At 34.5% G+C, this 12,237-nt stretch overlaps 1 protein-coding gene across 4 annotated transcripts; it reads left to right on the forward strand.

Moving 5' to 3' along the window:
- Nucleotides 1-2,406: 2,406 nt before the first annotated feature.
- On the forward strand, nt 2,407-12,000 carry LOC113699328 (E3 ubiquitin-protein ligase RGLG3). Of its 4 annotated transcripts, none has more exons than XM_072058218.1 (12): nt 2,407-2,570; nt 6,172-6,428; nt 6,635-6,719; nt 6,797-6,937; nt 7,026-7,139; nt 8,640-8,737; nt 8,831-8,910; nt 9,101-9,206; nt 9,810-9,937; nt 10,017-10,146; nt 10,227-10,283; nt 11,681-12,000. In XM_072058218.1, the coding sequence occupies exons 2-12, from the start codon at nt 6,186-6,188 to the stop codon at nt 11,762-11,764; spliced, it is 1,266 nt and encodes a 421-aa protein (XP_071914319.1). In that variant the 5' UTR covers nt 2,407-2,570; nt 6,172-6,185; the 3' UTR covers nt 11,765-12,000. The 4 variants fall into 4 exon arrangements, with proteins under 4 accessions (XP_071914319.1, XP_071914317.1, XP_071914318.1 ...); XM_072058216.1 differs by lacking the exon at nt 2,407-2,570 and adding an exon at nt 2,641-3,182; XM_072058217.1 differs by lacking the exon at nt 2,407-2,570 and adding an exon at nt 3,464-5,513.
- Nucleotides 12,001-12,237: the final 237 nt, after the last annotated feature.

The following is a 12,237-nucleotide window of genomic DNA, read 5'->3' on the forward strand; positions in this document are numbered from 1 at the left end:
GATTTGGGTCATTATCATGGATCAGGACATGCCCTTGGACTATAGATTCACTTACAGGAGTTCTTACAAATCACTTACTAATAGATTTCTCATATTGGCATTGATATTCGTATACAACTTTTTATGAGAGAGTAGTCTGCTCTTATAAACTGAATCAACTTGTGTTGATGATTTGCTTATAGTGCTACCACAATTTATAAAAGTTTCTCGTTCGACCTTTATAAAATACCCATTTTGTCCATAAAAGTTTGATTAACAAAATTTTGTGGACTTGTATTTAGAAATTATTTCATTTCTTCTAAACTCCCAAATAAAATTAGAATTTCTTTTCTTCTTACTCTCATTTCTTTTCATTTAAAAATTATTTCATTTCTTTTCTCAACGTCCAAATAAAATTAGAATTTCTTTTCTTCTTTTCTCTCATATCTTAAGATTTCTCTTTTCATTTAACAATTATTTGAGAAGGTATGATGAAGGTACACAACGTGGTAGTACCCTATGATACATTACCAAAACATATTCTTCAAATAAGTAAAAAGGCTGACAACAACTTGCCCTCCTGAATTTAGTGGGTAGTCACACTTTACCCCCTTCAACCTTAAATATATATACTTTACTTGCATCAAGATTAGTCAAAGTAAGAAATATAATAAAAAAAAAGTGAGTGCAATGATATTATTGCAATTTTATTTATGAAATTATCGATAACTTAATATTATTTGCTTTCATTGTTAACAAATATACATCTTTTCTATCGTATCAACCATATAACAATCTCTGAAAAAAGCTTTAAAAAAAGTTTATATTTAGTTCATATCCTTAAAAATTTTCCTGTCCGATTAATATTCGCTTTTGTTATATGTTTTGTTCATTTATTATACTTTAAGTCAAATAAAAAGGATAAAATAACACAATACTAAAATAAACATAATTACCATTTTTTTAAAAAGGGGCAATACTAAACTTGTTTTTAGCTTAAAAAAGTAGTTTTTTATTATTTTAGTTTCCATGAACTTTTAGACTAATACTATTTTCATTTTGTGTTGATATATTTATAGTTTACTATTATTGCCTTTTCTTTTATTAAAATAAAATTTTATTTAATCTCTATTTTTCTTCTCTTAGTTTAGAAATAAGGCATATTAGCCATTTTTAGCAAATTTGATTAAGATTTTAATGTTGGACTAATTTAATAAATAAAAATGACAATAATTTTAGCCTAAAAATTTTAAATAAATTAAAATAATAAAAAACTACTTTAAAAAATGAGTTTAGTATTACCTTTTTTTTTTTGAAAGTTTGGCAATTATATTTATTTTTAGTATTATGTTATTTATCTATTTTGTTTGAATTAAAGTCTAATAAATTGAATAAATCATATATAATAGTGAACATTAATCTAACGAAAAAATGTTCATGGATATAAACTAAATATTAGTTGTCTTTAACTTTTTGTAGTTTGATATTTTTGTATAGTTGATATGATAGAGAAGTTGTAAATCTTTAAGTAATGAAAGGAAATGGTACTAAGTTATAGATAAGTTCATGAAATAAAAGAATAATAATGTCATTGCACTCACCTTTTTTATATTTTTAACTTTGACTAGTGGATAAAATGTATATATTTAAGATTAGCGTGGGTAAAATGTGACTATCCCCTTAGTTCAGGAGGGCAAAGTGTAAAATGAATTCTAGTTATCTGGCAAGTATTAGATTTAGAAAACTCATGTTGTTTTGTTGAATTGGTAGGACGTGACTGGCAATGTTTCGTCATAGCTCAATACAATAATGTGTTGCGGTGTATTCAAAATCAGACTCCACCGGCCAGTTTTCTTGAAATCCGATCAAGAATCAATTGAATCAGTAAGAGTCGGACCATTGAACCGATTTCTATCATTTTTTTTCCCTTAATATCAAATGCTATCCAAATTATCCAACATCAAAATCAAAAATAAAAAAAAATAAATCTTAGGTACAGTCAAGAATCAATTGAACCAGTAATAGTCAAACCGTTGAACCGATTTTATTATTTTTTTCTTCTTTTCTTTAAATATCAAATTCTATCCAAATTATCTAACATCAAAATGAAAAACCAAAATAAATAAAGGAAAAATGACCTATTTCATCCCTTACATTTCACAAAAATATTCTTTTTGTCTCTCACTTTTAAAACGAAGCAAAAATAAATAAATCTTTGGTCCAAACGGTCGAACCCGGTTAAACTGCGAGCACCTCTGGTTCACTAATCTGGCCGGATTTAAAAACACAACCACGTGCGGTGCGGTACCTTGTAAGTCTAACGTGGAAGGGAAGGTCAATCCAGGCACGTATTGTCAACTGGTACGCCTAATTATATTATATTATTATATTAATAAAAAAGAATAGATGACCAAAAAGTACCCAAGATTGGATGACAGCAAAACATGAACAAAATGCCCAACACCTTAGCAGTTTAGCAGCGGCAGAAGCAGCATCTTTTGGTATTTGCATTTGCAGAAAGTCAGAATAAAGTGCAAACGAAAAGCCCAGAAAAAGGCCTGACCAACCAACAAGGCAGTCTTAGATTCATGGTATTATTATCTATCTCATCATCTATCTTCAAAAGGTCCTTTTATTACAGTTTGCTTCTCTCTCTCTCTCTCTCTCTGATTTTCTGTTTATCTCTTCATTCATAGCAAGTACAAGTAGAATGATAGTTCATGTGTGCGAGGATACTTTGTGTTTCTTGATAAATGTTTCTTCTTTGAGAAATGGATTTTTTTTTGTGTGGATTCTTTGAATTGTTGGATAAACTTAACTTAGATTACCTGGTCTCTGAATAAAAAGAACAGAAAATTGTTAGTCATGTTGATAAGTTAGAAGTGGAGAAATTTGCAATTCTCAGCTGGAATTCGTATAGAATCATAATAGACAGTCAAGTACATACTCTCAGGATTGTCAGCTCTGGACATACTTGTTGGGAGAGTATTAGGAGGCGAACAGCAAGGCGGTGGTGGAGGCCTTGAGTTGAAGATCTTTAAATTTTGTGTATCCATTGCAGGTTTGACATGTTTGTTGGGTTAAACAGTATTGTAACAAGGCTGCATCATGGGTTTTGCCCTGCTTGCTATATCAATGAATGATAAGCGAGTCCGGCAGTAGTCCTCCTCATGTTTGGTCAGTCTTGATGGCTGATATTTTAGGTAACTGGTAACATCTCTCCTTTTCTATTGAAAACAAGAAAAGCATTATGCTTCTTCATCAAATAAAATAGGTTGAATTAAATGGAGAGAGGAGAGAGATAATCAAAAGAAGAAACAATATTGGCTGGAGCCTGGAATTTATATATGTAAGTATGTATGTATATATGTTTGTAGCGGAAATTCACAACATAAATAATATGCAAAATGGGGACGATGGAGGATTGTATCTACTAATACTCTATTTAGTTTGTTGTGTGGACAGCTTCATGGAAATGGTGGAAAAGTGCAAGCAGAGTCCAACCTTATGGAAGAGAGAAAAAGTTGAAACTCTAGGTTTGAGGTTTGGAGGAACATGTAAACTGCCAAAATGTGATTAGTCTCCTGAATCTTTAGCTTTTCAGCTGGTCTTGATGCAAATGTTGTTGATCTCATTGGAAAAAAGCAATGCTGGAAGGATTGATTATAGGTCCAGGAACTAGCAGATGTTGGAAGACTTGTACTTTGTCTACATAGATTGGAATTGGTGTAATTAAGAGGATAGGTTGGCTTGAAAGGGGCATAAAACAAACGAATTCTTGGACAATTTATTCCCATAATGCAAGATATGGAAAAATTCTGCCTCCCAAATAGATGGCACCCTTTTCTTGGAACCTTTGTTGAAGATTTGTATGGATATTGGTGCTTATGGGAACATGATAGATTGGCCTCAAGCAATCTTTAGTTACATTGTCGTACAGCACAATCTGGCCTGGTTCTGCTTACCGGAGTGGTTGGCTTTATTCTGGCTAATTATAGGACTTCTTGTCTGACTTGAAGTGTGTGATATTGGAATAAGAAGGGGTTTGATGCTTTAGGCGCTGCCCTTCAGTGCTTGATATGGATTTTATGCTTTAAACGATTGGAAGGGCTTATGAGGGGAGAGGAATTAATGATCAGTTGAACACAATTTTTGTGACACTTGATGTTCTCAACAGATATCATTAATCTCATATATAATCTTTTGTCAAACTCTTGGATTCTGTTGTGTAAAGGCAGATCAGTTTGTAGCTTTGCATGCATTGCTCCAGTGATAATTTAAGCATTTGCAATTAGGAAAATTAATAGAATGAACAAGATGGATTTGCATGCTTAGACTGAGTTGGAACTTTCACATGATTTTTATGCTTCAAAGGGAAAAAGTGTTAGAAGTTGGATTTTTTTTTCTTTGTTAATCTCCATAATGTGTGCTTTATCTTTGGCTTAGCCCTTATTGTTGCATTTATCCTTTTCAGTTACTGTTAACCAGTTCTTTGCAAAAATGTGACTAAGAAATTAAGTATAGGAAGCAATTACTGACTAGAAAATTTTCAATAGGAACTATTCTCTGAGGGAATGCTGTACAGATCAAGAGGTTGTTACAGTTTATCATACAAGAGTGTCTAATCTAAATGATGTATACAGTCTTTCTCACTTCTCTTCACCATACTACGAACTTCTGCTCTTAATTTTGGGAGCTATTAAAGTGTTTTTGGTGCATAGTTATGTTAATTGTTGGTTTCTGAGTATTTTGATCCTAATTTCGGCTCTTTTTTTTTTTTTTTTCTTTTCTGTGTGAAGCCTGACCTCATCGCTAGACTTGCTAGTGTAGTATGCAAAAATACTTTTTTGCTATAGTGGCCTACTGCCTACTGCTAAAAGAAGATTTCTTCACAATGTTCTTGATGCTTATAATGGGTTAGAATCATGATTTGACCTTACATCCAGAAGTGAAAATGGTGAAATGAGCATGTATTTTCCAATGTGTTATGCAGCAGTAGTGGAAAAGGGAATACTCTCTTTGGTTCTTAAGGAACCATCCTGATTCATTTAAGTTAGTCCTTTGCTAAAGTAATTATTCAGCTATGAACATGTAGGGCATTAACAGCTGCATGATGGCTGACAAAAGTATTTTTTCATTAGTCTTACATGCCGAAGAGGTAGTTCAAAATTACAAGTCACCACAAACAGATTGGTTGGAGAAATAAATCTTTCATGCAAGGAAAGTTAGGAACCAGTCAATTATAGGACCAAAATCTTGATGTGCCTTGTTTTCTAGACCTCCAGTCCACAAGAACCCTAGATCCCGTGGGAGGGAGGATGGCTCTCATGTTTCAGAAGTGGGATGCTGCGGGATACATTTCATATGGTGATGCACAGGGCCTTGGGTAATGAGGTAATATGTGTGCTCTGGCTGGTCCAGGAGGCAATAGTTGATGAAAGTGCTTATGCTTTGGACAGACCACGAGGCAATTGATGGCAACTAGTAGGTCGTGGTCGGTGGCTGGAAGATCCAGATGCCTGTGTTCTGCTATTGTAAGATTTAGGTTGCCCAGGCATGTATTGCCATTGTTGTGGGGTTTGTTAGATCATTGTGTTCCAGCAGTGGGAGCACAGGTAGACCATATAAGCATGACATGATCTCATGGAGTGCATGATGTATGATGCATCACTCATAATAGAAGTCATGCTATGAATAGGATGATTAAATGTGCATGCTAACGTGTATGATATGCATTATGGCATGAGCCTATTATAAATGGTGTTCACACTAATGATTACTGTCCCCCGGTCAAGAATCCACATAGATTGAGACCTACAAAATCTTTGATCATTGCTCCTGTTGCTTCTGAACACCTAGAGGGGCACACTGCACCATCCAAGTGACCATTTTCTAGTGATATGTAGGACACATATTTGAGAAAATTGTATCCCTAATTTGCCACACACGTACAGAACAGTCAGTGTTATTTGCTTGAAGAGTTCTTATATGAGATGAAGATTGACACAATAGTACGACTGTGGAATAAGGATTTGGCCAGTACAGTAATGAGCAACCCAGTCTACCAACTTGAAGAATCTGTGGTGTCCAGTTCATCAGTGCTGCCATATTCTTGAAGCCTTTATCTTCTTTTCTCGTTTATACTCTTTTAAAGCATTGTCAAAACTGAGACTGTTTAATGCTGTTATGCAGTAAAAATTTTGTTGATGGGAAATACAGAATCAACTTCTGGTGACACATCTCGAGACTTTCCACATGAAGCCTCCGGATATGCTGGAAATCCAGTTGATCCTAGTTATCAACACCAACATCCAATCTATGCTGGAAATCCAGTGGACACTAAATATCAGCAGCAGCCACCAGCATCTGCAACAAGTTCATTGAACAGTAACAACCAGAGGAAGCATCGACCAACCTATATAGCTGATAACTTCAATTCACTAGAAGAGGTATTTAATTCTTGTAGGTAATCATACCTTAACCATAGTTTTTTTCTCATTATGTGTTCCTTCAGTGATATGACCTACTACAATTTTCATTTGCTCAATGTTGGATATTTACTTCATGACTTTTCAGTTGTTTGTGAATTGGAAAATGAAATTGTAATAGAGCTTCTATATCAAACCTGAGACAAAGTGAATGTTTTTGTTCCCAGGTGGTTACTGCATTAAGAGAAGAAGGCCTCGAATCATCAAATTTAATTCTGGGAATTGATTTTACACAGAGTAATGAGTGGACAGGTACTTTGATGCAAAATCTGTTCTGTAACTTCCACCTTAGATTAGTAGAAAGGCATATGACAATTTGTTGTTTCTAGGAAAGTATTCATTCAACAGGAGAAGCCTTCATGCAATGGGCACTACACCTAATCCATATCAGCAAGCTATCTCCATCATTGGGCGGACATTATCACCTTTTGATGAAGATAATTTGATACCTTGTATCGGATTTGGGGATGGTTAGTTTTCAGTAATTTTGCTTGTTAACTTGATATCAGAATCGTCTTTTTTGGGCGGAAATGTCATACTGGTTCTTTTATTTCGTAGCATCCACACATGATCAGCATGTGTTCAGCTTTTACCCTGACCATCGACCTTGCCACGGATTTGAAGAAGCTCTTGCAAGATATAAAGAGATTGTGCCTCACCTAAAGTTATCAGGTTTGATGACTAGAGTGCATCATTTTGCACAATGTTTATGCACATTGTTGAAAAATGCATTTGATGATAATATGATTACTATAATCCTGGATGCTTTTATTCAACAGCATTTTATGATTATGATCATGCATGAATGAAGAACGAATAGGACTGAAATCATTAACTATGGTACAAATATGTTTTCCAAACCTTATTGTGGAATCAATTAAATCAACTCCCTCCTGAAATTAAACTAGTAGGAACATGATTCCTATTAAACCAGCAATTCTACAAGGCCCTAGTAATATCTAAGTTTGATATTTTTTAATGCATGAAGGAAAAGCATGACATTTGAATCCTCAGAAGGAAGCCATGATGCGATAAAAGGTATTAGTATTACATTTGATGTCCTAATTGATTGGGGGTCCCACCTAGAAAGATTTCTTAATCCCATCCCATATATCCCCCTTCACCACCCCCACTTTAAGAAAAAGAAAAATGGAAAATCAGAACAGAAAATAAGGGAAAAGTTACTGTGCAACCTATTTTACTAGAATTTCTCAGACCCTAGTGGATTTGGAATCAGATTGCATGATTTAAAACATGGTTCATTGGCAATTAGGAATGCTTATTTTGGTGTTCTGAAGTTCAAAACTTATGCATGTAGAATATATTTTTGTTTGTTGCTGCACCCAATGATTGCATCTAAACCATGGCAGTGAAAAAACTCCTACATATTGAATCGTTTCTCCAGAATGATGTACAAAAATACTCCTTTTTGTTGAAAAGTTTTAATGAAACTTTCCTGTACGCTGAACTTTCTTCCCTCTAAATATCCTAATGAAGCCTAGCCCTAACATTTGCCATTTCTAAGTTTCCTAAAGAAACCTAGCCCTAGTGTTTTGCATTTTGTGTAACTAGCATTCTATGGTCCCTATGTCATTCTGTGGTCCAGAACAATCCAATCTAGGTTGACTACTGCAGAAACCAACTGATCCATTTGATTTAACAGGACCTTTATACATATTTGAACAATATTTTCCTAAGGCTATTTTCAGAATCATCATGTTCTCTTTTCGGTATAAAGTGAATCGCGTCATTCCCACAATCTAAGAGGATTATAGTAGTGTGTTAAGTGCACCTTGCAGAAAAAGATTGTGCTACTTCATTCATTTGGTCTTTACCTTTTCTTTCAACTTTTCTGTTTTCCATCTTTTGCCTTTTATGGGAAAAATGTTTGAATGCCATTGCAATAATCATTAAAGACAAATAACTAATGCACATCTTTCACTACATATCTCTGGTACCTTCCTCTTTCTATGTAAGGTTATCAGTTTTCTGCTGTGAGTTATTAATAGTGCACTTAAACTGCAAAAATGTTGCAGAATAATTATCTACCACAAAATGAGGCTTGTAAACCAATGAATTGGAAACCGAGTTTCTAACATCTCTCTATCTGCATGTCTGATATAGTTAACTTTTGATTCTTTTCCTAGCCTTACTGATGCATGCAAATTATAGGTCCAACATCCTTTGCACCAATAATTGATTCTGCAGTTGATATTGTAGAGAGAAGCAATGGGCAATATCATGTCCTTGTAATTATTGCTGATGGACAGGTTCAATTGTTGTACTTTGATGAACTTTATAAGCTTTTATTGACTCTCCTGCGTGACCTTTTCTTGTCCTTTATTGTTTGCATATATTATTAGGTTACTAGGAGTTCCAATACACCACATGGAAGGTTTAGTCGACAAGAGCAGGCAACTATTAATTCTATAGTTGCTGCAAGGTAATACCGTGGACTTGGAAATCCCCTATTTGTTCTTTGGAGTTCACTAATTTAATACTTAATGCAAAGTGAATATTCTCTTTCAATTGTTCTTGTTGGTGTTGGGGATGGACCCTGGGAAGAAATGCTACAATTTGATGACAACATTCTCCAAATATTTTGAATTTACTAACATAATATGAATGCACAGTGAATATCCTCTTTCAATCATTCTTGTTGGTGTCGGGGATGGACCTTGGGATGAAATGCAACAATTTGATGACAACATTCCTCAACGTGCTTTTGACAATTTTCAGGTACTTGCTAACAAAATCAAATTTATTTTGTGCTTAACATTAACATACTCCAGGCAACTGTATACTTGATAGTCCACATTGTAGATTTTTGCATGATTAACTTATCTACAGTTGCAGTTGACTCAACCTGTCTCACGTATTATTTGGTGTCAAATAAAATTCTGGTCTTTCTTTCATTTTATCCTTTGCTGTCCATTGTTGTAAGGGTAGAGCAACATAGTCTCTTTTCCTTAGTGCAATACAGTTTTGCCCTTCCTCTGCTTGTAATTAACATAAGCTTAGCACATGCTAGTTGTTTCATTTAACGGTTATAAAAATTTATGTCAACGTGCACGGAGTTTCCATTAGGTCTTTGGAATGTAAAGCTTCAGGTTTTTGCTTCTGTAGAATTTTATGTTCATCTCAGTATCTTCTCTCTTCCCTCTTCACCCTTTAAACACCCAACTGAAAAAAAAAAGGGAATAAAAGAACAAAAGAGGAAGTGCTGATCCATGTACAGTAGATGAAATTTTGTGTGGATAAAAAATTTTATTGCTAAATTCAAGAAAAGTGAAATTTTTAGAATTAGATGTTTGTTTAATCTTTACTTATGCTATCCTTCAGTTTGTGAACTTCACAAAAATCATGTCCGAGCACACCAATATGGCAAAAAGAGAGGCATCATTTGCATTAGCTGCTCTGATGGAAATTCCTTTCCAATACAGAGCTGCCCTAAGCCTACCATTCAATGAGTAAGACCAAGTTAATTATTGTGCTTACTATTTGTTCAAGAATTTATTGGAATCTCAATCTGTATAGCTTTTCTCGTAGAAATTCTGGAGGTCCCAGAAGTAGGGTACTCCCTCCTCCACGTGAAGTTATAGATCATGATAATTCTTTAAAATCATCCCCACATGTGACAAGCTTTGAACCAGTTGACCATGGACCTCCAGCAGATCAAGTAACTTCTTTAACTATTCCTGCATGGACTCGTCTATGCTTGATATGCTCTGATATATACTCAATTTATATTTTTACAAGGTTTGCCCAATATGCTTGACAAATCCGAAGGATATGGCTTTTGGATGTGGACATCTGGTAGGTATCTTAATCAATTATCAACTAGTATTAGCATGAGAATGTAGTCTATGATTTGAACCAACAGTTTTTAGTGTCCTTGGGAAATGTCGATAAGCAGAGAATGAGGTTTCTTGTACATTAGAGATGATGAACTCAACATGTATTATGTTAAGCCATGACAAATTTTTCTTCTACAATTTTGTAATTCTATACTAATTAATATGTAAGTTTGCCAAAATATGACTCTGCACTCTATCCTTTGTTATCCTATATCTACACATATCTCCCTTTCTTGTCACTCCACCCGAATCTTTCCTCTTTTTTGTTATTCCTGTTCTTTCTTTTCTCTTTATGCATTTCTGACACTAAAACTAATCAATCTTGTGAGTTATTTTTTTAGACTTTGCAACAGCTAGTCTCTCTTCCCGCACACACACACCCCCCCTCTCTCTCTCTCTCTCTCATTTTTACACACTTAATTCGCATCAAATTGATTTCACAAAAGACTAAAAGCTAAAATTTATGGTTGTAAATGGTGTTATTAAAATCACCTTTTATTAGAAATATTACCAGCAAGCTTTCATTCATTGGGAAACTTTTTTTTTTTTTTTTTTTTTTTTTTTTTTTTTGGCCTTGGCCTACTTGCTCACCTTGTTATTGGTGGTTCCTATATTCTTCGACAATTCTATTGTAAGTTTACATCTGTTGTATTTCATGATTTTCTTGTATCCTATTCAGTTGAGAATCTAGTTTGCAAATAGCCAGCATACCCCTGTGACTTCCTTCAACAGTGGTTGATATTTACTTGTCCCTTCTCTCACTCAATTATATCCTTGGAAAAACATGCTTGGTCACAATGCTAGAGTTGTATTCTGTCTTGATGATTTCCAAATCTTTGATTTTTATTAACATAAAAATTTTCAAAATTTGAGGTTTGACTTTTGTCTAATTGGGGCGAGAATAAATGTAGGTTGTAAGTGGATCATCAAGGGTAAATCTACAAAAAGGACTAGTGCGAACATATTTTAGAGGACGTTTTTATTTGTTTAGTTTCCCTTAGTTAGTTGCAATTGCTAGGATTATTGTTCTTGTTTCTTTGAAACTTAATTGCTCTTTTGCCTCCCTGCTTGGTAGGTTTACGTGATCAAATCTGATATAGCTAAATGTGTTCCTCTTTTTTCTTCTTTCTTTTCTTATTTTGTGGAACTATCTATGGGCAATGATTTCAGTCAAGGTGAAAAATCTATTTGAAATGTGTTACTATAGTATGTTAAGATGAGATCCATGCCAGTGATCTGAATGACCATCACATTATCATTGTTCATACACCCTCCCCAAACCCCCTTCTCCCTCCACCCCCAACCCCCAAAATTTCCTACTCTGCATCTCATTTTGTGCTTTGAAACCTTTAACAGACATGCAAGGATTGTGGCATCACCATATCGACGTGCCCCTTGTGCCGGGAGCCCATCAAAACTCGCATAAGACTCTATGGTTGATCATGAAATTCATCTGGCAAACATTTGAAGGTCTGCAGTAGTTGTACAATACATGAAGGTCACAGGAAACAAGATTGTTGTACTCTGTTCCAAGCCACTAAATCTTTCGAGGACGAAGGCATTAGATTTCATGTTGTGTAACTTTGTAACCTGCATGTAACATAGTTGTGAATTAGTTTCCTCTTACGATTGTTTTATTTCAGTAATGGCTGAGCAATATGTACAGTTGATTCCAAGGAAGTGTCTCAGAATTTTTATTTTTATTTTTTTGACTTTACCTATTATCATCTCCTACATTGCATTTTCCGTTTTTTGTGTTTTCTATCGTATTCTTCTATGGTTTTTTTTTTTTTTTTTCTGTTCCCCCCGGAAGGGGTCACCAAGAAGAAGCTAAAAATATTCTTTCAGCCTATAAAAGTTTGGAATTTAAAGGAGGGCCGCCAGAGATTTTGGAACCAAATGAAGTCACTCTG

The sequence above is a fragment of the Coffea arabica genome, chromosome 7c, assembly GCF_036785885.1.
Source record: "Coffea arabica cultivar ET-39 chromosome 7c, Coffea Arabica ET-39 HiFi, whole genome shotgun sequence".
Lineage (NCBI taxonomy): Eukaryota > Viridiplantae > Streptophyta > Magnoliopsida > Gentianales > Rubiaceae > Coffea > Coffea arabica.